Here is a 24,988-nt window from a genome sequence, read left to right on the forward strand (position 1 = left end):
ACAGGTGAGTTGTGCGCTCTATACATCCCTGATTGATTGATTGATAGGCTACCACAGTGTGTGTTTGAGTGTTATCAACAGTCCCTGCCATTGGTTTGGCTGTCTGTAACTCTTAAGGGTAGTGAAATGAGCTGTGCTGCCTTCTTTAATATACACAGAATCTCTGAGATTGGCTTGGTTTGGCTTCACCTCTGAGAGCTACTTTGAGGGTGCTAGTGAGCTACCAGTAGCTCCCGAGCTACTGGTTGGAGACCCCTGCTCTAAGCCCTGATGCTACTGGAAGCAGAGCTGTCAGGTTTAGCCCTTTGTTTTTCTCACTACCTGAGACCAGTTACTCGGCCATTGATCAAGGGTTTCTAGTTGATCTGTAGCGGGACACCAGTTTCTGAGGCTGCCCAATATGTTTTGAACAAGTAATAAAGGTATTTAAACTGTATCCTTCACCTACCAACATCCAATGAACTGCTAGTAGAACTGATGTTATGGGATCGTGCTGGCACCATGGATGTCTTCTGCGACCCCTGGTTTGCCTCTTGCTACCCCTGGCACTGCTTTTGCGACCCCTGGCCTCAGAGTTGACACAATTAGTGCCCAGAACATAGGGGCAGCTCTTCCTAATGGACGCGGATTGGAGCTCCACTTGCCTCGTTTCTGTCAACTTTTTTATTATATAAATAGTGAATGATATTATGCACTAATAATGTAATAACAAATGGAGTACATTATTTGGGCTATGACCCTATCTGGAAGCTAAGGTAAGTAAAAAACGCTGTTAAATGTATGCTGTATGCAAGCTTGCGGTGCGAGTGTGTTTATGTGTGTGAGTGTTAGTATGTGTAAGCATGTGTATGTGAGTCAAAGTAAAGGTCAAATGGCCTGCAATATCACTTCCACTACCCCTTGCATTTTGGTGAATTGGCGTCCATGGCTGGCACGCAGATTGTGGCTGCCTTTTTTGTGGCTTTAGCTTCTTGGAAGTGCAGTGTACATGACATTGCATCAGTCCAGGCCAGCCATCACCAGGGCTGTTATCAGTTCTACCCAGAGCTCAGTTCACCACAGACAGCTGCTATTTAATGCCCTTGACCATTGTGCTAGTTTGAAAGACATGTGAGGCAGGCTCAAGTTCCTTACTTACTGCAAAGGAGATATAGATGATACTCGGGTGAGAGGAAGTGGATTGCGCTATATTGCTCCCCACACCAGAGTCACGGGCTTGGCTTGATTTATGTAAGCCTAGATCAGGATAAGCAATGGTACATATCTTCTTTTATCGAGGGAACAGTTGCGGCCGGCATGATTTGCGGGTGGTGTTGTCACTAGGGGTTCACGGGGTGGAGGCTGGAGGGGTTTAATTCAATTTTTTTTAAAGTTGCTTTTCTGGTCCCGTGCTGCCTCAGCTCCTGGCCGGGTCCCGCATTTTCCTGCGGCTCTCCTGAACAGGAAGCAGCCACAGGCAACCTCCCTCCCTTTCCCATAGCCAATCACAATGCTGCCATGGCAGCATTGTGATTGGTGGAGACAGACCCCAGGCGGGTGTCTATGGGGAGGCCATTTTCTCTATGTAGGCTACATGCAGCCTACATAGAGAAAAGGGAGAGTGCATATAACTGGTTTTGTCGGACCCGGAGGGCCGACCAAACAGTCAGGGCCCACAGCATTGGGCAAGCCACTCCTCCCCTGCTTTTGAGCAGACACACCCACCCGCTCGCCCCAAACCAAAGCCTTCTGCTTTCGAGCAGCGCAAGAAGCAGAAACATAAAATGGTAGTTTCTGCTTCTCGCACTGCAAGAAAGCAGTGGGTCGTCGCTCCTCCTTCCTAATGGAGGAGCCGCCCCTGCCAGGTAAAAGAGAAACTTCTGCAGAACCCGGTACTCAGGTACTGATTATCTTCCATTATCAGCCTGGAGTGGGGTACAGGGACCTGCTAAGTTAAGCTGGTTTCTCGGGCAATACCCGCATAGGAGTAGGGATCGTTTCTCAGGGCTTGCATCCTAAATACTCTCTTCTCTGAAATTAATTATTTCCTTGTCTACTATCAATAAAGTGCTGGGAAAAAAGCATGACATGCTTGTGCAGGGCAGTGCATCAGCACAGTAATACAAGGCTCGATAGGCAAGTCTGAGTAAGGAGTGATACCTGTTTCAGCTGTGTCTTCCTCTGCACCTGCTCCTCACTAGGACAGACCGTGGACAGGAAAGGAAAGGACAAGGGGAGCATGCTTCGATGGGAGGATGCCTTTAGAGGTGCCTTAGGTATGGGCATTGACCAGCCCTCTAACTGATGTACTATGCAGTCTGTAGCCATCTTTCACAGTCCTGTTCTCTGCCTCTACACCTGTCTATTGCCGCATCTTCTCCAGAACTTTTTTTACTTGATTTCTGGTGGTCAGTCTAAATGTTCCTCTTTATTTTGCAGGCTGTGTCTTTCCTCACTCCTCTGGCTGTTATCTTTGTTGTGAAGATAATCCAACGGACGGACCGGACTGAGCTCAAAGAGGCCTGTTTAGGTAAGAGTGCTGTTTATCTTACCACAGACATCTATGTAGAATGATATTTGAGTCTTTTCCTGATTTCTATCTGAGTGCCTGCTTGAAAGAATGAACTAACCTGCAGTTCAGTTTCCACCAAAATGACTCATCTGCACCATCAATGCCACCTAATCTCCACTGAAATGCAAACATATGCAATACCAACCTCTAAGGGGATGTTTAGTGGCTTTTTTCCCGGCACTATGTTTCCTGCACACAACCCATAAATAGTCAGTATTGGAAATAACATGCTCTTCCATGGGTGTCTACATGTTGGAGGTGGGGTTGCCTGTTACAGCAATCATGTTCCTTGTGCCTGACAAACATAGCGCTAAGGGGTCTGATTTAAAGTGACGCTGATTGATTTTCCCTCAATCCCTCATCACATTTAAAGTTCACCACCATCACAGCACAAAATCCAGCACAGAGTACATGGTCAGTGCCCATATATCTGGTCTCACTGGTGATTATTTTCCAGAAACTTGAGACACTATACTGGCCTTTTGCTGAAGGCCTGGCACATCAGTAGCAGTCTTTCACAGAGGTGACCTCACCATGAATGGTACAGATCAGTCGTTCTAGATCAGGATGATACTTCGTTACCATTTATAGCAGCAAAACCTCTGAACCAGAGTGCACCCACTGACTGAGCTGGAGGCAGTGCTGTCTTAACGAATGGGCACGCTGGGCAGTTGCCCGCGGGCCTTATGAGCATAGAGGTACCATGCAGACCAGAATTTAACACTAATTTTCCGTCAAACATTTTTATTCCTGTGAGAGGCTGTGTAGGCAGGGCCCAGTGCACTGCTTTGCCCGGGGGCCTATAATGCTGTTAAGGCAACCCTAGCTGGAAGAATCTCTAGTGACGGGATGGCTGCCACATAAGCAGCGGCAAATACAGTGGTAAAATTAGCAGAAGTACAGGCTTAGAATCTGTTGTTTCATTAGTGGGTTTCAAATTACTGCTTTCCTCTAAATCGGACCCTGAAAATCAAGGCCCTTATTTAGAGTGTAGCACACACAAGGAGATGATGGGCGAGCGCTGAAACCTTTCAGACACTCATTCCCAGTCACAGATCTGGGTTGAATCCATCGTCGCTCTTTAGCTCACTTCGCCACCCCAGTTCAGACCCAGCTATATGCAAATCAGTCTTGACTCTGTGCCTCATGGTAACAGTCCAGCCCCAACTGCCAAGCCAGGTCCTCCCTGAACCGGAAACAAGAATCCTGGTCCGGTTTCGGGGTAACACCCCTCATCAGCCAGGCTAGCTTGAATCCAGTGGCAAAGTGAGCAAGGGACCCACGTCTGGGCATACCCTGCCAACTTAAGGCAAACAAAGCAAACACAAGGAGATGATGGACGGAGCGCTGAAACATTTCAGACACTCACCCCCAGTCACAGATCTGAGTTGAATTCATCATTGTTCTTTAGCTCACTTTGCCACCCCAGTTCAGACCCAGCTATATGCAAATCAGTCTGACCCTGTGTCTCATGGGAACAGTCAAGACCGAACTGCCAAGCCACGTCTTCCCTGGACCAGAAACAAGCATCCTGGGACTCTAAAAGCCCACAACATATCTGTTACAAGTGGCATCCAGTTTATGCTGTTTACTAATGCCAACTGCAACTGATCTTTTAAAACATGATTGATCATCGGCACCAACCCATTACTCCTAGGATTATAAAGATACAACCTGATTTGACATATTCCAGATTTTTGAGGAAATTCTCTCATCTCCAATGGCACCAATTGGGTACCATTGTCGTTTACTAGCTCTTCAGGATAACTTTATTGTAAAAATACTTTGCAAGGGAATTCTATTACAGAACAGGTGGACACATTTTCAACCATTTCGATCTCTGGCTACTTTGAAAAAGAATCAATAAGTATCATTGCACATTTGTAGGTACTGTTAAGACTCCAAAAGGACCAGAAATATCCAAACGCAAGTTTTCTTCAGGACATAGATGGAGGATTAATGGGCATAACCATAGAAGGTACAGTCACCTATGTCTTATCGCTAATGACACATGCATTACAATCTCTGACAAAACGCTCTGCTGCCCTATCTAAACCTGGCCATTAAAAGTCTTCTCCTATTCTGTGTTTTAGCACTTTAATTCCTCCCTGACCTCTATATGTGAGGGAAAGTACTTTACCACGCAAACACATACGTATAACCAAAAGTCCCTTTTGCCTCAAAATTACATCAGCCAATGATAACTCATCACCAACTTTCACCAATGGAACAAGCTCCTCCTTCACACTTTTAATCATGGGCCAGCCACATACAACAATTTCCATCACTTCACACAAAATATCATCAGCCTTAGTATATACTGCACTCATTCATTCTTGAATAATGCACCATTCCGTACTTTACTGACCATATTTACCAACCAAACAATGTCCATCTGATCCATGTTGTCATCAATCTGATTTTCTTCGACATTCAATGACAATCTAGATAAACAATCCACAGCAAAATAACTTACAGCTGACACCATCTCCAATTTATATTGGAATTCCTGCACATGAAACTGCCACTTGGGAATGCAAGGAAAAGCTTTTCCACCTTCACGGGTGCTAAACAAATCCACAAAGGGCTTTGCATAAAATGAACTTATTGCTCCACAGAAAGTTTTTTATATGCTCCACCCCCAGCACAATGCTACAGCATCTTTCTCAGTAGATGAGTATGTCGCGTCTGCTCCATACAAAGCCCTTGACACAAAAGCAATTATCTCTTCACCTTCCATTACTATGTTTCTCCATTAATACCGCACCTAAGCCAACATTGCTTGCATCAGTCATTACAATGCTAATATCATTTTTTACACAAAAATGTGGGCAGTGGACCACTTTTACACCTTCAGAGCACCAACTCAAATATCACCATTATTTATATATACTGGATCTTTCGAATAGCGTGCAATTTTCAAATACTCCCCGCCCTGAGAGTATATCCCAATTCCTTGGGCAAAATCAATATTGTACCAAACTATGAAAAGCACCGCCAACAGAATTTTTAAATCTCCACCATGTGTGGTTAGTAAAGTCTAGAAGCAAAATTGTTTCAAAATGAAGGACGCTGTATTCGTGAATGCCAAAAAAGTTCAAGATTCCTTTAATAATCCATATGAAGTGCCAGCCAACGCGTTTCGTTCCGTCAAGCGGAACTTCTTCAGGGCTGTAAATCAAAAAATAAAACATACAAAAAACCCTAGTGAATTCCTTCAAAGTAACATAAATACACACATGAAATGTTATAGAAAAACATTAAACATTAGACATTATATATACAAAACGAAACCCAAGTTAAAAACATTCTTTTCGAATAAAAATGCAGCATGTATGACTGCATTATTTTATCCCTTTCTTTGGGTTCTTGTGCTGCACAATTAGATACATTGACAATATCATTATACACTCTCAAATAATCCAAAACAGATAAAGAAAAGCAGAAATGAGAGTAAGGGACCCATTCGTTGGGTCACATATTAGAAGTTTAAAAAACAGATCCACAGGGATTTCTGCATTTGGTTTTCAATTATCAAAAACAGCGTCAATATCATTGTGATCATCTAAATCTAAGCTTAAAACTGCAATCGTAATTCCGCACCAAACATTTGCATATCCAGACAGGTTTTATCAATTTCTAGTATCAGTAATATTTGTTTATTTAACCATATGGTCCCAGAATACTCTTCCTAACCTTATCCACATCTTGAACAATGCTTAAAACCTATTTCCTAAGGTCCACCTGTTTGGGATAACTCTTTATCCCAAACACCACTAGGGCCAGCCCCGGCCACACGCAAAAAGAACAGCAACTCTCTCCACATTTATTTCACATGGTTGCGGAAGTCACACAAAAGGAAAGAAAACACATGTTCTTCCTACCGCAATGAATATCATCAGCCGTATTTGTCTTCCAAATCGCAATATCGAAATTGGATACAGATCAGTTCCCTCAATGTGGGTGATTGATAAGCGGGCAGCTATTTCGAAATATCTATTCAAGATATGATGTTCACCTAGGATTGTATCAAGTGAAAATACATATAAGGGCAATGTTAGGTCCCACCTTTTTCTACGTGTACACATATTTTATAAAAAACATTTTAGCACTATCCACAATTAGAATGTATAATAATAGTATATAGTTCTATACCTTATGATTTCAAAGGGTATGTTTCTTGGAAATTATTCCTATGTCTCCATCTTGGTTATCGATGTAATTTGATAATTTTCTGAAAGGCACTAACCTAAAAGATATATATAATCATAATGTAACTGATTCTAATATGTGCTTATTCTCTACATTACTAAAATTACTCTCTTAATGCCAGTAAAGAACTCGCGTGGAATATTGGCAATGTAAGTCACATACCTTAGATAATATAACGTGCACGTCCTGCACCGTTACTTGGTCAGACTTCTAAATCCTCAATGTGACTCACAGTTTCCAATTATTTAAGGCAGTAACCTAAAAAATCAATCAATATAGGTGTTCATGGACCACAAGAGAAACTCCGCTCACAATACAAGTGTAGAATGACATGCGTTTCCAAAAAACATCGTCTATATCTGCCCGATAAGAGTAGCACAAAAATGACCCCCCACATCGACCCCCAGTAACCGCATACGAGTATCCACAGGACATGTATAATGTCCCCATTGTCAATATCACAGGGCACGGCACAGAGGCGTTGTCGACCAACACGAACAACATAAGGAAGAGCAAACGACAAAGAAATTGTAATTAGCATTTCAAGGGAACCCGCTATTATGAGGGCAACCCGCCATGGCAATATTATTTTATTTAAAGTCTCCCAAATGCCAATGATGTTATATAGCACCTGCCTGTCGGGGTCAAGTTATGGAACCCCCAGGCGGCGTGTTGATAATCCACCCGCCAACTCCTTTCCCGCAGGAGTTGCGAAGCGCCCTCCCTTGACAAATCGTGGGAACCCGCTATTTGACGGGCAACCCGCTTCGGCAAAATTATTAAATTTTAGCGTGTCATAAACGCAAATGATTATATATAACTCTTACCTATCAGGGTCAGGTATTAAAACCCCCAGTCGGCGTCTCGATAATCCGCACGCCAGATACTTTCCCGCAAAAGTTGCGTAGTGCCCTCCATTGGAAGGCTTTAAAAGTAACCAATCCCGATCCACGTGTGAGTGACGCTAGGTCCCACAACTTTTGCCACTATCATTTCAGCTAATACGGGCGCCATTTTAAGCTAGTCACCCAGGGCTCACGCCAGTTCTATTTTCTATGTTGGCCTCAATAGATTATCGATAATGTCTCTGAAATTTATGCAATACTTACACCGAGTTTTTTATTTTTATACAATTAAGTTTAATTTATAAAGCGCAACAAAGTATTTTTTATTGTTCTTAATTTATAAAACGTTACGTTGTTTCTACCGGTTCTGTTGGATTCGAATACACTAATTATGTTGTGTAAAAGACTTCAAGAATTGTTATATTCATGATGCAAGCTGGGGGTCACGTAGCTTATGGTTGTGATAGACCTGTTGTATAGCTCTATTCGGGGGTAGATAAATATGGTCTACTTAACTGATGATAATATGTACTTTCGAAGATAGGAGAGTGTCACTGCTATTCCACGTGAAACCGGGCTGGCAACATAATGGCTGCAGACAAACAGTCCAAACGTGATCATACCAAGGTACCATAGATGCCTTCGGAGGAAACACCACAAATATGTGCATTGAATCCTCACAAGGCATTGCGACTCATATACAGTACTTCATTAGTTATCATTCATTTAAGGGGCAAATAGTGAAACAAGGCAAAAATGTACTGATACAAGGAAAAATATATATATATATATATGCGCATCCCCAAATTCGAAACATGGGTACGAAAGAATGGACACATATTCAGATTGCTCAAACAAGAGTGAACTAAAAATTGTTGTTTGCAGTTTCACTGGTATCATGTTGGCAAATTTACACTTGCACCCTAGTTTATTGTAAAAAGTGGTGCATCTCCCCTTCTGTATTATGGCCCATTTCCACACATCGCAAGCGACATATCCAAGCTGCCTCCCTTTTTCTTAGAGTGAGTTCACGATTACCCCCCCTCGGATGCGGTGGTATATGGTCAATGCCCTGAAACCATATTGTCTTATTGTCTTTGTGATGTTCTTGCATATGATAGGCCATAGGGTACTTTAAGTCATAGTTTTTCACAGCTCGGGTATGTTCTTGGATCCTTAGTTTTAGTGGTCGCATAGTGCTCCCAACGTATATTTTTTCGCATGCGCACCCAATAACTAAATCACATAGCTCGTATTGCAATTTATATAGTGCCTTATTTCGTATTCTTTCTCACTGTTGAATTTGAACTTTTTTGTTTTATTCTTGCCAAGGGGGCAGATGTTACACCCTCCGCAAGTATAAAAACCGTTTGGTTTTGTTCGCATCCATGTACCTGGTTTGTTCCTAATGGGATAACTGGGGCACAAAATATTCCGCAAAGTCCTACCTCTCCTAAAGGTGACTCTTGGCGTCTCACTGATGTCTTCCTTTAGGTTGGGGACCTCACTCAATAATTTCCAATGTTTCCTCAGAACTTTAAGCACTTCCGTGCTATTTTGTGTATATTGGGTAATGAAAGCCATACTGGATTTGTTCATCTTATCATTTTTCTTCGCTTTCTTGATTAGAGTATTACTACGTGTTACAGTCAGAATTCTCTTTTCAGCCTTATCTATTGTTTTCCTGTCATAACCTCTATTGGCAAATCTGCTTTTGCTGTTTTGTATAGCATCCCGAAAATTATTTTCTTTACTGCAATTACGCCTAATGCGCACCATCTCTCCATATGGAATATTACGGATAGTGGAACTGGGGTGCGCGCTTGACGCATGCAGTATGCTGTTGCATGACGTGCTTTTGCGATACAAGTTGCTTTGTATTGTGTTGTTTTCTACATAGAAGAGTATGTCCAAGAATTCTATTTGATTGTGATTTGATTTGACTGTCAATTGTATGTTATAAGGATTATCATTCAAGTAATTGAAGTACTTCAGTAATTGTGCTTCACTCCCTTTCCATAGCATTATGATGTCGTCAATATACCTCCCCCAGAAGATAATCATATCCATCCAGGGGGAGGCATATTTGCCCCAGGCATGTTCTCGTTCCCACCACCCCATAAAAAGGGGTTTTTTATGGGGTGGTGGGAACGAGACGAGAAGTTTAGAGTATTACTACGTGTTACAGTCAGAATTCTCTTTTCAGCCTTATCTATTGTTTTCCTGTCATAACCTCTATTGGCAAATCTGCTTTTGCTGTTTTGTATAGCATCCCGAAAATTATTTTCTTTACTGCAATTACGCCTAATGCGCACCATCTCTCCATATGGAATATTACGGATAGTGGAACTGGGGTGCACGCTTGACGCATGCAGTATGCTGTTGCATGACGTGCTTTTGCGATACAAGTTGCTTTGTATTGTGTTGTTTTCTACATAGAAGAGTATGTCCAAGAATTCTATTTGATTGTGATTTGATTTGACTGTCAATTGTATGTTATAAGGATTATCATTCAAGTAATTGAAGTACTCCAGTAATTGTGCTTCACTCCCTTTCCATAGCATTATGATGTCGTCAATATACCTCCCCCAGAAGATAATCATATCCATCCAGGGGGAGGCATATTTGCCCCAGGCATGTTCTCGTTCCCACCACCCCATAAAAAACCCCTTTTTATGGGGTGGTGGGAACGAGAACATGCCTGGGGCAAATATGCCTCCCCCTGGATGGATATGATTATCTTCTGGGGGAGGTATATTGACGACATCATAATGCTATGGAAAGGGAGTGAAGCACAATTACTGGAGTACTTCAATTACTTGAATGATAATCCTTATAACATACAATTGACAGTCAAATCAAATCACAATCAAATAGAATTCTTGGACATACTCTTCTATGTAGAAAACAACACAATACAAAGCAACTTGTATCGCAAAAGCACGTCATGCAACAGCATACTGCATGCGTCAAGCGCGCACCCCAGTTCCACTATCCGTAATATTCCATATGGAGAGATGGTGCGCATTAGGCGTAATTGCAGTAAAGAAAATAATTTTCGGGATGCTATACAAAACAGCAAAAGCAGATTTGCCAATAGAGGTTATGACAGGAAAACAATAGATAAGGCTGAAAAGAGAATTCTGACTGTAACACGTAGTAATACTCTAATCAAGAAAGCGAAGAAAAATGATAAGATGAACAAATCCAGTATGGCTTTCATTACCCAATATACACAAAATAGCACGGAAGTGTTTAAAGTTCTGAGGAAACATTGGAAATTATTGAGTGAGGTCCCCAACCTAAAGGAAGACATCAGTGAGACGCCAAGAGTCACCTTTAGGAGAGGTAGGACTTTGCGGAATATTTTGTGCCCCAGTTATCCCATTAGGAACAAACCAGGTACATGGATGCGAACAAAACCAAACGGTTTTTATACTTGCGGAGGGTGTAACATCTGCCCCCTTGGCAAGAATAAAACAAAAAAGTTCAAATTTAACAGTGAGAAAGAATACGAAATAAGGCACTATATAAATTGCAATACGAGCTATGTGATTTATGTTATTGGGTGCGCATGCGAAAAAATATACGTTGGGAGCACTATGCGACCACTAAAACTAAGGATCCAAGAACATACCCGAGCTGTGAAAAACTATGACTTAAAGTACCCTATGGCCTATCATATGCAAGAACATCACAAAGACAATAAGACAATATGGTTTCAGGGCATTGACCATATACCACCGCATCCGAGGGGGGGTAATCGTGAACTCACTCTAAGAAAAAGGGAGGCAGCTTGGATATGTCGCTTGCGATGTGTGGAAATGGGCCATAATACAGAAGGGGAGATGCACCACTTTTTACAATAAACTAGGGTGCAAGTGTAAATTTGCCAACATGATACCAGTGAAACTGCAAACAACAATTTTTAGTTCACTCTTGTTTGAGCAATCTGAATATGTGTCCATTCTTTCGTACCCATGTTTCGAATTTGGGGATGCGCATATATATATATATATATTTTTCCTTGTATCAGTACATTTTTGCCTTGTTTCACTATTTGCCCCTTAAATGAATGATAACTAATGAAGTACTGTATATGAGTCGCGATGCCTTGTGAGGATTCAATGCACATATTTGTGGTGTTTCCTCCGAAGGCATCTATGGTACCTTGGTATGATCACGTTTGGACTGTTTGTCTGCAGCCATTATGTTGCCAGCCCGGTTTCACGTGGAATAGCAGTGACACTCTCCTATCTTCGAAAGTACATATTATCATCAGTTAAGTAGACCATATTTATCTACCCCCGAATAGAGCTATACAACAGGTCTATCACAACCATAAGCTACGTGACCCCCAGCTTGCATCATGAATATAACAATTCTTGAAGTCTTTTACACAACATAATTAGTGTATTCGAATCCAACAGAACCGGTAGAAACAACGTAACGTTTTATAAATTAAGAACAATAAAAAATACTTTGTTGCGCTTTATAAATTAAACTTAATTGTATAAAAATAAAAAACTCGGTGTAAGTATTGCATAAATTTCAGAGACATTATCGATAATCTATTGAGGCCAACATAGAAAATAGAACTGGCGTGAGCCCTGGGTGACTAGCTTAAAATGGCGCCCGTATTAGCTGAAATGATAGTGGCAAAAGTTGTGGGACCTAGCGTCACTCACACGTGGATCGGGATTGGTTACTTTTAAAGCCTTCCAATGGAGGGCACTACGCAACTTTTGCGGGAAAGTATCTGGCATGCGGATTATCGAGACGCCGACTGGGGGTTTTAATACCTGACCCTGATAGGTAAGAGTTATATATAATCATTTGCGTTTATGACACGCTAAAATTTAATAATTTTGCCGAAGCGGGTTGCCCGTCAAATAGCGGGTTCCCACGATTTGTCAAGGGAGGGCGCTTCGCAACTCCTGCGGGAAAGGAGTTGGCGGGTGGATTATCAACACGCCGCCTGGGGGTTCCATAACTTGACCCCGACAGGCAGGTGCTATATAACATCATTGGCATTTGGGAGACTTTAAATAAAATAATATTGCCAAGGCGGGTTGCCCTCATAATAGCGGGTTCCCTTGAAATGCTAATTACAATTTCTTTGTCGTTTGCTCTTCCTTATGTTGTTCGTGTTGGTCGACAACGCCTCTGTGCCATGCCCTGTGATATTGACAATGGGGACATTATACATGTCCTGTGGATACTCGTATGCGGTTACTGGGGGTCGATGTGGGGGGTCGTTTTTGTGCTACTCTTATCGGGCAGATATAGACGATGTTTTTTGGAAATGCATGTCATTCTAGACTTGTATTGTGAGCGGAGTTTCTCTTGTGGTCCATGAACACCTATATTGATTGATTTTTTAGGTTACTGCCTTAAATAATTGGAAACTGTGAGTCACATTGAGGATTTAGAAGTCTGACCAAGTAACGGTGCAGGACGTGCACGTTATATTATCTAAGGCATGTGACTTACATTGCCAATATTCCACGCGAGTTCTTTACTGGCATTAAGAGAGTAATTTTAGTAATGTAGAGAATAAGCACATATTGGAATCAGTTACATTATGATTATATATATCTTTTAGGTTAGTGCCTTTCAGAAAATTATCAAAATACATCGATAACCAAGATGGAGACATAGGAATAATTTCCAAGAAACATACCCTTTGAAATCATACGGTATAGAACTATATACTATTATTATACATTCTAATTGTGGATAGTGCTAAAATGTTTTTTATAAAATATGTGTACACGTAGAAAAAGGTGGGACCTAACATTGCCCTTATATGTATTTTCACTTGATACAATCCTAGGTGAACATCATATCTTGAATAGATATTTCGAAATAGCTGCCCGCTTATCAATCACCCACATTGAGGGAACTGATCTGTATCCAATTTCGATATTGCGATTTGGAAGACAAATACGGCTGATGATATTCATTGCGGTAGGAAGAACATGTGTTTTCTTTCCTTTTGTGTGACTTCCGCAACCATGTGAAATAAATGTGGAGGGAGTTGCTGTTCTTTTTGCGTGTGGCCGGGGCTGGCCCTAGTGGTGTTTGGGATAAAGAGTTATCCCAAACAGGTGGACCTTAGGAAATAGGTTTTAAGCATTGTTCAAGATGTGGATAAGGTTAGGAAGAGTATTCTGGGACCATATGGTTAAATAAACAAATATTACTGATACTAGAAATTGATAAAACCTGTCTGGATATGCAAATGTTTGGTGCGGAATTACGATTGCAGTTTTAAGCTTAGATTTAGATGATCACAATGATATTGACGCTGTTTTTGATAATTGAAAACCAAATGCAGAAATCCCTGTGGATCTGTTTTTTAAACTTCTAATATGTGACCCAACGAATGGGTCCCTTACTCTCATTTCTGCTTTTCTTTATCTGTTTTGGATTATTTGAGAGTGTATAATGATATTGTCAATGTATCTAATTGTGCAGCACAAGAACCCAAAGAAAGGGATAAAATAATGCATTCATACATGCTGCATTTTTATTCGAAAAGAATGTTTTTAACTTGGGTTTCGTTTTGTATATATAATGTCTAATGTCTAATGTTTAATGTTTTTCTATAACATTTCATGTGTGTATTTATGTTACTTTGAAGGAATTCACTAGGGTTTTTTGTATGTTTTATTTTTTGATTTACAGCCCTGAAGAAGTTCCGCTTGACGGAACGAAACGCGTTGGCTGGCACTTCATATGGATTATTAAAGGAATCTTGAACTTTTTTGGCATTCACAAATACAGCGTCCTTCATTTTGAAACAATTTTGCTTCTAGACTTTACTAACCACACATGGTGGAGATTAAAAAATTCTGTTGGCGGTGCTTTTCATAGTTTGGTACAACAATGCTAATATCATTAGAGACAAAATATTTCAAAGGTTGGTCAGACAGTATACTTCTTTTGATTTGATCAAAAATCCTTTCACACTCATCTGCTCTCACATACTTGACATTCTTCTTTTATAGTTCTTGAAGAATAGTTATTTTACTTGCAAACTGTGGGATAAACTTGGCATAAGATTCTACTAATCGTAATAAGGATCTTAGTTTATCTTTATCCAGAGGTGAAGGTGCATCCTTTGTAGCACTCAAGATTTTTAACTTAGTTTGTATGCCACTGACAGACACATGATGACCAATATAATCAGCTCCTAACTGGGCAAATTTGCACTTGATGTCATTGCACTCTGCTTCCACATTTCTAATACCTGCTCCAGCCTGGAATCATGTTCACCTTTATCCTTGCCAAAAATGAATATGTCATTCTGGAAACATTCTACCTATTCAACTTCTCTGAACAAATTCTACCTATTCAACTTCTCTGAACAAAGAATCCATCCCCCTTTGGAACACGGAGGATACAGATGCCAGGCAAGCGGCATACAAATATAGCGAAAGGCACCTTCCGATGTCACAAATTAAGTGAGTTATTTAACGTCTTGATGCAACTCTATTAGATTATATACCTCAGACACATACAATGGTGTAAAAACCGCAGCATATTTCAAGGTTTCCATCATTTCATTGATATTAGGTGTGACTGGCTGTCCACCCAAATATGGCAACTGAGAATATGAATATCTACACTCAAACGTAACGATTGATCAGCCTTACCCGACAATACCACAAGTGACAACCATTTGGAACCCTCAAAGGGATCAATAATAGACAGTGAGCACAGTTTTTCCAGTTCCTCCTTCAACTCATGTCTTAACCACAAAGGTACCAAATGTGGTGTGTGACTAGGCCAGCATTACTCTTCAAAACAATGCGATGCTTAAAAACTTGCATTTTTCTGTGGCGATCACAAAACACATTGGATATTTGTCAATCAATTTCCCTCCAACAACATAACTTTCCACAGTAACAGCACTTAAACATGAAGCTAGTAACGTGTCTTTGGTTATAACCAAATCAGGGTGATTGGCATCAAGAATTATATTGAGGTCTCCTTGATTGTCCCAACCTAACAAATGTTGTACATTCCTCACTACATAAACTTCACCTTGAGTACAATAGTTCTGAAACTCAAATTTAGCCTTAAACTTTCCCACAACCTCAGCTCTCTTGCCTCCATGCACAAGCAATTTAATGTGTGACTCTTCCAATGTCAAATGGTGGAAAAATTCTAATTCTATTTTACCTATCAACTTAAATTGCGAACAAGAATCTGCTATGAAGTGCATATTGTGACAATTAATTAAAATATTACAATAAGGTGGTTGCCTTTTTTCCACATGCTGAATAACAACGTTTTCCTCTTTGGTTTCTGTTCTTGTCTAATCATCAGAATGTAACCATCACCATAATCTGCAGATTATGTAGCAGCATGATGGATTATGTGGCTCATGCGGCAAATCCGTAATTGTGTGAAAAAAGCTGCAGAAGCACATAATTTCAGTGACCCTGGCTATACCGAGCATTGCTTCATCCTTACCATTTGACAGTATGGCTCAGAAAGACTCTGTACGGATGTCATTGCATTGCCATTTACATTGCACTGACACAAACACCGCGTTACTGCATGTTTGCCGTTGCACTGCTACATAGGCATCATGACTGCATGGTTGCTTTTGCATTGCTTTACAATTCAGACGGCTTTATCACTGTTGGACAGATGTGTGCAATCAAAGCATGACTGTAAGATTGACATTGCGTTGTCACGTGCACATCATGTCTGCAGCATCGTGATAGCACGGCTACAGCACACAGGATGAAAGAAAGATGTTTTCCAGTTTTTCTGCAGTTTTATTTAGCGCGATTTGACCCTAGGGCACTGGAGCGTTCTACATGAGCACACCGCATGATTGCAGTTGCACTGCTGTACACAGGAGCATCAGCATGACTACAAGGAGGCCGCTCCCCTTCCCGCGCGCGCACAATAGCCTTGTGTGCTCGCGGCACACCTCTGTTGGAAGGGTAATGTTAAATCAAGACAACGCAGCAGGTAAAAGGTTGGATCAGCAGAAAGAGCCCACGTCCCGTCCTCGTCTGTCCGGAGGAACAGTGCACCCTCGGCGTTGCTTCCCTTCGCTCCCTCGCTGCCGGTGAGGAGCGCGCGCCGTCACCGGGTGATGGCTCGATATCCTGTCAGGGCCGTCATGTTTCCCGCCTGTCCTCGGCGCCCGCGGCGGAGCGCGGGAAGCAGAGCGGCGCCATCCGGTGTCTGCTCTATCAAGTGAGCAGCGCACACGATAATCTGCTTTGAAAACGAGTAAATGTGCTCTTCTCTCGAGGCGCCCCTCCGGCGCTGTCCCCAGCTGCAGGTTTGTGGATAGTGAAGGCCCAGCACCTGACACCTGCTTCAGTGAGCTGGAATGAGGTGTAGGGGTTCTTTTTGATGGGGATGCAGGGGTTGGAGTGGAAGGTGCGACATTCTGAATACTATCTTGTCCCCATGGTGTTTGGTGAATTTTTTGCTATCAATGACGACAATGAAAAAGTCCCACTGAGCCGGAGGCATACTGTCAGTGCCCAGCTCATGATGGCGGAGCCGGAGACAGATGCTGCTCTGCCTGGGACCCTGCATGGGGACAGTTCCTAGCATAGAGGTTCAATCATGGCGGGCAGAGAAGGAGGAGTTGCCATTTCCTGATAGGTCCTTAATTACCACCAACGTCTAAGCAAAGCCTTCTATTTGTTGACACTGCAGAAGAAGAAACGTCTTGATTATCATTCGGACAGCCATTTTAGTAAAGCCATGGTCACTACCCTGGAACGTAGCCCTACAGCCCTTACACTTTTTTCCATAAGGCAAACTGGCTTTGCTCTGTTTTGCTGCTAACATCTGTTGGAAATAAAACACAACCCAAGGGGAAGTTTAAAGTCCAACTAGTGTTTAATGCGAATTAGCAAGCAACACAGCAAAAAATCGAAGACAATTTTCATTTGAACAGACAAGGGCTCTTGCTAAAAGCGGCCATTTGGAGCTCAGCGATAAAATTCAGATAAAATCAATTAGTAAAAATACACTTTCTCTCAATATAAGTCAATGCAGGATGAGGATGTGCCAAAACCTTGTAACTCTCAGCAAAATGTACCTAATGTGCAGGTGTCAGGATCTTCCCCTTAAAACAGCTTTCAAAGAAGATTTTATTCGTGCACACAAAACTGCCAATGAAGGTTTGCAAGCATATTAACCCCTTCGGTGCTGAGGACGGCTCCCGGTCGTCATCAGTTACGGTGGGCATGTGATGATGACGGCCGGGAGCCGTCATGACCACGCCCGCGATCGGAATGTGCCACACAGACGCAGAATTACGGCCGCACCCAGGAGGTTAAATGTCACAATAAGCTTCCAGCTCATGCAAAATGACATACATATATGATAAACTGGTTGACACTTTCAAGATTGCATATGTGGCTGCTAACAAAAAGGAAATATGTTAATATGATACAGGCAGATCGCAAGCTTGTTTCCACACAACTCCTTCTACTGGCATTGAGATGACTGCTAAGTACTAGGTTCTTCTGTCATTTATTCAAAACAGCATAATTTTTTATCCCCTTCTTCCTTGCCACCCTTTTTCTCCCTCTCCTTCTGTCTTTTACTCCCCCTCAGATGCGTTTCACGTGTATGCTGTTACATGTACCTCTATTGTCAACCCGTCTTTCAAAAGACTCCTCATGATTCACAGATTTTGTGCCTCTAAAGTGCTCTGATACCCGTCTGTCACATGAAACTTCTTAGAACGAATCTTTTCTGCTCTATTCCATATTATGCAAACAACAATAGTGCAAAATATATTTTCTCCATGGTATTGCGCAGGTGAAAACTGGAAATACTTAGGTCCCCGATTCTCAAACTTCACACTACGAAGCAGAAACTGTACTCTGATGGCCCCAGGGTTCTCCGTACCCTACAAGAGCAGGAGTAAAACTATTGGCAGCAGAACACTCTGTGCTTGGAGCTTCACCTTCCATGCTGGCTTTAGCCAAGATGAAATGTACATGGCAAGGTCACGATTCGTCCTGTGGCCAGGGCTCTCTGTTTAAAACTTTGTGTGGCTCACTCGCTGTATGAAAAATAATTTATTGTTAGGATATTGTTTATCTTGATTGTAATTTTGCTCAGGTTTATTGACCCTACCCCCAAAAAAACAAGTGCACTACAAGAAATATACAAACAAGCACTGGCAAATCTAATTGAATTTGCTGCTGCCGACCTTTTGGCTTTGGCAGAGTTGTTGCCAATCCTCAACAGAATTGGCAAAAAGAAAAAAAGGTTGCTGATGCAGAATTGCATTGGCAAAAAACAGAAGTGAAAATGGCATTCCTAGCATGATATTGTATACGTGTGCATGCATCACCTTGCAGGTGCACATATACGTCATGACGCTGTAGTGAACGTTTGATTATTGTTTAGCCTGCTCCAGCTTGATGATGTATACATGTGCATGCATTGTCAAGCATGCACACTTATGGACCATGATGCTGTGGTAGACGATTTTTACTGTATGATCAGCCGGATCATGAAGACGTAATCATGTGCATGCTTCCCCATGCACGCTTACGTAAGAGTCATGATAGTGCTACAGGCATTTTTTTTATTTACCATCCCTAGATGCAGACCTAGATCCTGTAGCAGTACATTTTAAAATACAAATTGGTCAAAAGTACATTATCTAGAAAGGAGTAACGCGGCAGAAAATTACAGCTCACAAAATATAGCTTTTGTTGGACTTGGCCCTTTTGGCAGGTTCACCCTGAAACTTTTTGCGTTCTCCTAGCCTGTTTCTGTAACCTGGTGTTGGTGATTTTAGGCCTCAGAGCACTTTTTCACTGTGGTCCAGTGTAAAGTGCGTGCGCTCTCTGTGTATGTGTAGTGAGACTGGCCTGCCCTCCCATAGGAATGCATGGGTGATATGTGTGTCCCTGGTAGTTCCTGATGTGAGAGGAGTGCAGGGGCGAGTTAGGTATGTGCAAACTCGAGAGAATAAATGCTGCGCATTGGTGTGCGCAGATTAAATGTGGTTAGTCTAGAAGTGTCACTTTTAGAAGTTGGCATTTCTGTGTGCAGTGTCTGCCTGCCTGATGTGAATTGTATGTCTGGCTTGTGATTGACAGGGGCTGGCTGGTGTGCTTGGCTCCAGGAGCCAGTATGGGTCTGCCCGGTGGTGAATAGGGAGATCTGCATGTAGATGGGAGGGAGGAGTTGCACCAGGGACATGAATAGGGCTGTGCTTTCCCTTCACAATGCTGGCTCCACCCCCTGTGGTGCGTCTGATGTCCCTAGCCTGTCCTGTGAACGGGAGAGAGGGGCTGAGCAAAACAAAGTGCTCAGGGGTTCCCCTGAATCAGTTGTAGCTGGTTCTCCCATTGCCTGCACCTTTTAGACAAAGGATTTAGGTGTATAAAAGAAAGGTCTGTAACCCCATGTTGCTGTTCTCTGCTTGGATCCTGATTGCTGCAGGGCGTGCTGCTGGGGCCCAGGAGGACTTTCCAGGAGGGCTGCCTCCCTGGGCCAAGCTATGCCCTGAAACCTTTGTGACTTTATTTCCTGATTTAAAGACATCCTCATTCCCCTTGTCCCAGGACTGTGGCTGCCTCTTAGCGCCTGGTGAGCGCTGTATTTTAAAATTCCCCAACGAAGGAGGACTGCGTGGATTTGGCAGCACGGTGCTGCTCAACGAGGAGAGGGAATCCCCGGCAAGGGATTCCCCCGAGATGCTGCCGGGAGCGGGTGCCCACCCCGCATTGTGGTGCCTCCACTGGCGGGAGCCTCCCCCTCTTTATTTTTTATTTTTATGCGGCCTAGCGGGAGCCTACCCTGCTTATCTTTATGTTTTAGTGTGCGGGTGCCCATCCCGCGACTTTGCCTGTATTTGTTTTATTTAAATCACAGCGGGTGCCCACCCCGAGTCTCAGCACCGCAGCACACGCCGCTTTCCGAACGTTGCCGGGCCGCTGCAAATGCGACCTGGAAGTCAGGCACCCTCGTTGGGATATGGGCGTGGCCTCGTGAGGCCTGAAGGAAGTCCAGAGGAAGCCGGAAGTAAGGAGGTGGTGGTGCGGGGCTCCCGGGGGCTGGTGGGAGCCCCAGTGCGCAAAATGATGGCCGAAGTCTGGCGGGAGCCTCCCCCTCGTTTGTGTGCCCTGTAGAGTGCGGCCGCAATGTCCGGGTGAAGTGAGGAAGAGAAGCAGTGATGAGCGGGGCTCTCGCATGCCGGTGAGAGCCCCACCGCTTGTGCAGAAAAGCCCCGGGTCCCAGGAGGGGGCCCGGGTGAAGAGGAGATCAGAGGAGCCGAGAAGTGCCTGGAGAGCCCGGTAAGTGTGGGCCTCTCGGTTGTGGTGATGCCGGTTGAAGCCAGGATCAGAGCAGCCCGCGTGTGCAGGGGGGCCGCTCCACCGATGGGCATAGTCGTTTCCTGGGACTGAGGGGCCCATGGTTGCCCCAGTTGTGGGCATATTCATTTTAAGAGCCAGATGGCGTCAACCCGGGGCAATGCTATTTCCAAGGTCCCATGGAGGGCCTGAGGGCACCATGGTTCTCTTTGTTGATTGGTTCTCTGAGTCTGTGGGCTCCAACGAGGGGCACAAAGTGTTACCTAGAGGGTCCAGAGGGGCCATGTTTTCCCCCCTGGTGTGGCACAGTGGTACCCACGTTTTTGGCAGTAATAAAGAGAGTCCCTGAGAGGGACAGAAGCGGCACAGTGGTGCCAGGCCTCATGTGGAGATCCCCAGCTGCTCAGCAAGTAGTGGGCAGCTGCAACGTTTAGGTCTTTCTTGACTTTGGGGGGCATGTCTGAGCTAGGTGTGAGTTGCACTCCTCTGCCCCTGACACAGCTGCGCAGCACTTAGTGCCAGCTGCACGTTTAGGTTTGCGCACTGGCGCCATTGGATTTTGCTGCATTGGCAGCGCGCCCTGACATTCTGGACACAGGGCATTTGAGCCCCTTCTTGAATGGCCAGTTGGCCAGGGGGACTGGTAGATTTATAGGGCGCCAGGCCCTAATGTCATTTAGGTGCTAACGTGATGTGGTGCTAGGAAATGTAATGCATTCAGTATGTTCTACGCACCCTGTTTGATGACTCTAAATATGGTTTATGATTATGAGGTTGTTTTGCATATCATGGTTTATGCTAGTGAGATTATGTTTTACTGTGTGATGAACACCCCTAATGTGAGTTATGCTTAAGAGGTTAGGGTCTAATGTGTTTAGACTGGTGAGAGAATTGCATAATGTGTTTATGCTGGTGAGGTTGGCGCAGAATGTAATTCGCGCCTGATGTGACTGTGCATAATGTAATCTATGTTACAGGCTGATGCTGAGTACAGTGGTTACTGGTGTTTACTGGTTGTACGTTTATGACCTGTCTTATTTACTAAGTTCGCTTTGTGATGGTTCTGACAGTGGTCCATGTGGCCCTGTCATGTGTATATAATCCCATGTGAATATTGCCCCTGCTAGTTGGCACAGTGTATGTTATGTGTTTACTATTCTAATGTGTTTTGAGAATACAAAGGCTATATTTGATATAACCTTTTGTGAAGTACCTTTTGTAGTGTGCCTGGGATGTTGTTGCTGTTGTGTGCATGCGCAAATGCTTTACACATGGCCTCCGGGATAAGCCTGACTTCTCGTGCCAAGCTACCAAGGGGTTGAGCAGGGGTTATCTTTGGCGTGTAACTCCCAAGCCCTGACTAGAGTGGTGGTTTCTGCCTGGCTTTAGCGCAAGCCTTAGCCAACCAGAAATCCCATTTATTACAGCTTTCATTTGAACAAAATGTAGATCTAATAAAAATAGACTATCACTAGAGCATACACATACATATCATACAATCATAAAGCTGAGATGTATGTACAAGCACCATTCAAAAGGACACAAATCTACAAGAACCACAAATCTACAAGAAATCAATGTCCATAAGGAGTTGTTTTTAAATCTTTTTTGAATGCTGGAAAGGAGGTAGTGGTGTGCCTTGCTTGCGCGTTAGCATTTCAGACTTCAAAACCAGAACACAAGAAACAACTGGTTTAAAGTATGTTTTTTTGTTGAAAACTGGAATTTCACATAAAAAGGGTGTCTAACCTACGAAGTTGGGGAGAACCTCTCGAGATCTTCAACGCTTTGGCCACGTAATGAGACCGATCAGAGGGTTGAAGCTGATGCATTAAATGCTCAATAAGTAGCCAGCCCAAAGATCGCAGGTCAGAAGTAATGTGAACAAAGTGGGGATTCCTTGATACCAGACAAACTGCTGCAAGAATGGAGGCTTTGTAAGAGTAAGTACAAATTTTAAGGATATCAGCGAGATGGCATTCCCATAGTCTAATGTACACATTCCCAGGGCTCGGACTACCTCTTTGAGGTCCTGTTCAGGAAAGAAAGGTTTAAGTTCCCATTTAGTATTAAGATTATGATTTACATTTTAAGCCATGTTATTGATGTGTTTATGACTTTTGAGCCAGCTGTCAAGAATAATGAAAGAAATGTTGAACTTTCAGTGATCAATCAATCAATCAATTAATCAGGGATTTGTAAAGCGTGCTACTCACCTGTGAGGGTCTCAAGGTGCTGAGGGCTGTTCGGGGGTGCAGCTTCGGGTCATTCGAGGAGTCAGGTCATGAGGCTCTTCCTGAAGGTGTGCAGAGTGGGGAAGCTTCTGGTGTTGACTGGGAGCTCATTCCATGCCTTTGCTGCGACGTAGGAGAAGGCTCTTCCACCTGCTCTGGCTCTGCGGATGCGTGGGGTCTCTGTCAGGGCGAGGTCAGTGGAGCGGGGGTTCCTTTTGGGTACGTGGAAGGAGACTCTTTCGGTGAGGTATTTGGGTCCGATGTTGTGGTGGGATTTGTAGGCGTGTGTGAGGAGCTTGAAGGTTACTCTCTTCTCGATGGGGAGCCAGTGGAGGTCTCATAGGTGCTGGGTCATGTGCTCGTGTCGTGGGGTTCCGAGGACGAGTCTGGCTGCGGTTTTCTGGTTGGTTTGGAGCTCGTGTAGCAGGGATTTGTTGATTCCGGCGTAGAAGGCGTTACCGTAGTCCATTCTGCTGGTTATGAAAGCGTGGGTGACAGTCTTTCTGTATTAGAGGGGGATCCACTTGAAGGTCTTGCGGAGGATGCAGAGGCAGTTGAAACAGGTGGAGGCAACTGCTTTGATCTGGTGGGTCATGGTGAGGTAGGAGTCTAGAATGATGCTGAGGTTGCGGGTGTGGTCTGTCAGAGTGGGTAGGTTTCCGAGCGCAGAGGGCCACCAGGTGTTGTCCCACTTTGTGGGGGAGCGTTCAAGGATGAGCACCGCTGTCTTCTCCGAAGTGAGCTTTAGGCAGCTGTTGCTCATCCAGGCTGCGACATCTTTCATGCCTTCCTGGAAGCAGAGTCTGGTGTCTTCAGGGTTCTTCGTGAGGGAGAGGATGAGCTGGGTGTCAGTTGAGTAACGGTCGGGGAGCAGTCTCAGATGCACATGATGCAAAGAGCTTAGGACCTGCACAGCTTCCAGGAGGTGTGACATCAGTCTTAGTCCATGTCTTCTCCACTTGGATTTCTTGTCTTTGGGTGTGTGAAGCTTGTGGACTCATGCACATTGGTTGTGAGATTTATTTAGTGACATCCTTTTCATCCTTTCCAGGTTAGAATTTCAACCTTGTCCTCCAAATTAAGCTTAAGGATTTTGACTTCTGACAGGAGTGGAAACAATAGAGAAGACAAGGTCCAAGGTGTGATTCTTCTTATGAGGGCAGAATATGATAATAAAGACAAATTCATGACTCCAAGATTCTCTGACAACCGCTTTGCATGAACTGTCCCCAATCCCCTGGCACTGCATGCACTACATACATTATCATCACATTTGGCTATTCCACATTTTCTGTGCGGGATGAAGAACAGATGTACATGTCATAGCCCGCCCTCCCAATTTTCCCTCATACCAAAGAGCCACTGCTTCCAGACTACTGAAGTACGCTGCGTTACCTCTTGGAGACCGCAGAAGAATGAAACATAAACTGTTAAATGAAATCCAGGAAACACCTGTACACAGTAGATGACAAAATGTTATCTGCTTTATCGCTTGAATGCTGTTACCTCCATGCTTTGCCTGTGTATTCTCTGATAGAAGTGGTCTTGTTTCTGACTCTTGCCTTCTCCATTCCTCTTCCAGCTGTTTCGTTGGCTTTGGCTCTGAACGGTGTGTGCACCAACACAATCAAGCTGATAGTGGGGAGGTAAGATGGGCCCTTAAGGGAAAGACACATCTACAATGATTGCTATGCTTATCTCTACTTTTGTATACAGTATTTTCTCATCCAAGTTCATTTCACATTTGGTTCACTTACTCTAGGCTTTCTGTGTGCTGGTGAAGGGGACTTACCCTTTGAGCTGCTATAGACGAGG

General features: G+C 43.5%; 1 protein-coding gene across 1 annotated transcript in view; it reads left to right on the top strand.

The window, feature by feature from the left end:
- The window catches only part of PLPP4 (phospholipid phosphatase 4), a 745,038-nt gene that overhangs the window by 396,600 nt on the left and 323,450 nt on the right, over nucleotides 1–24,988 (top strand). Inside the window, exons 3-4 of the mRNA XM_078641202.1 lie at nucleotides 2,419–2,509; nucleotides 24,756–24,819. Coding sequence (XP_078497328.1) covers nucleotides 2,419–2,509; nucleotides 24,756–24,819 — 155 coding nt within the window. The remainder of the gene's footprint in view (nucleotides 1–2,418; nucleotides 2,510–24,755; nucleotides 24,820–24,988) is intronic.

This window comes from Lissotriton helveticus, chromosome 5_1, assembly GCF_964261635.1.
Source record: "Lissotriton helveticus chromosome 5_1, aLisHel1.1, whole genome shotgun sequence".
NCBI lineage: Eukaryota > Metazoa > Chordata > Amphibia > Caudata > Salamandridae > Lissotriton > Lissotriton helveticus.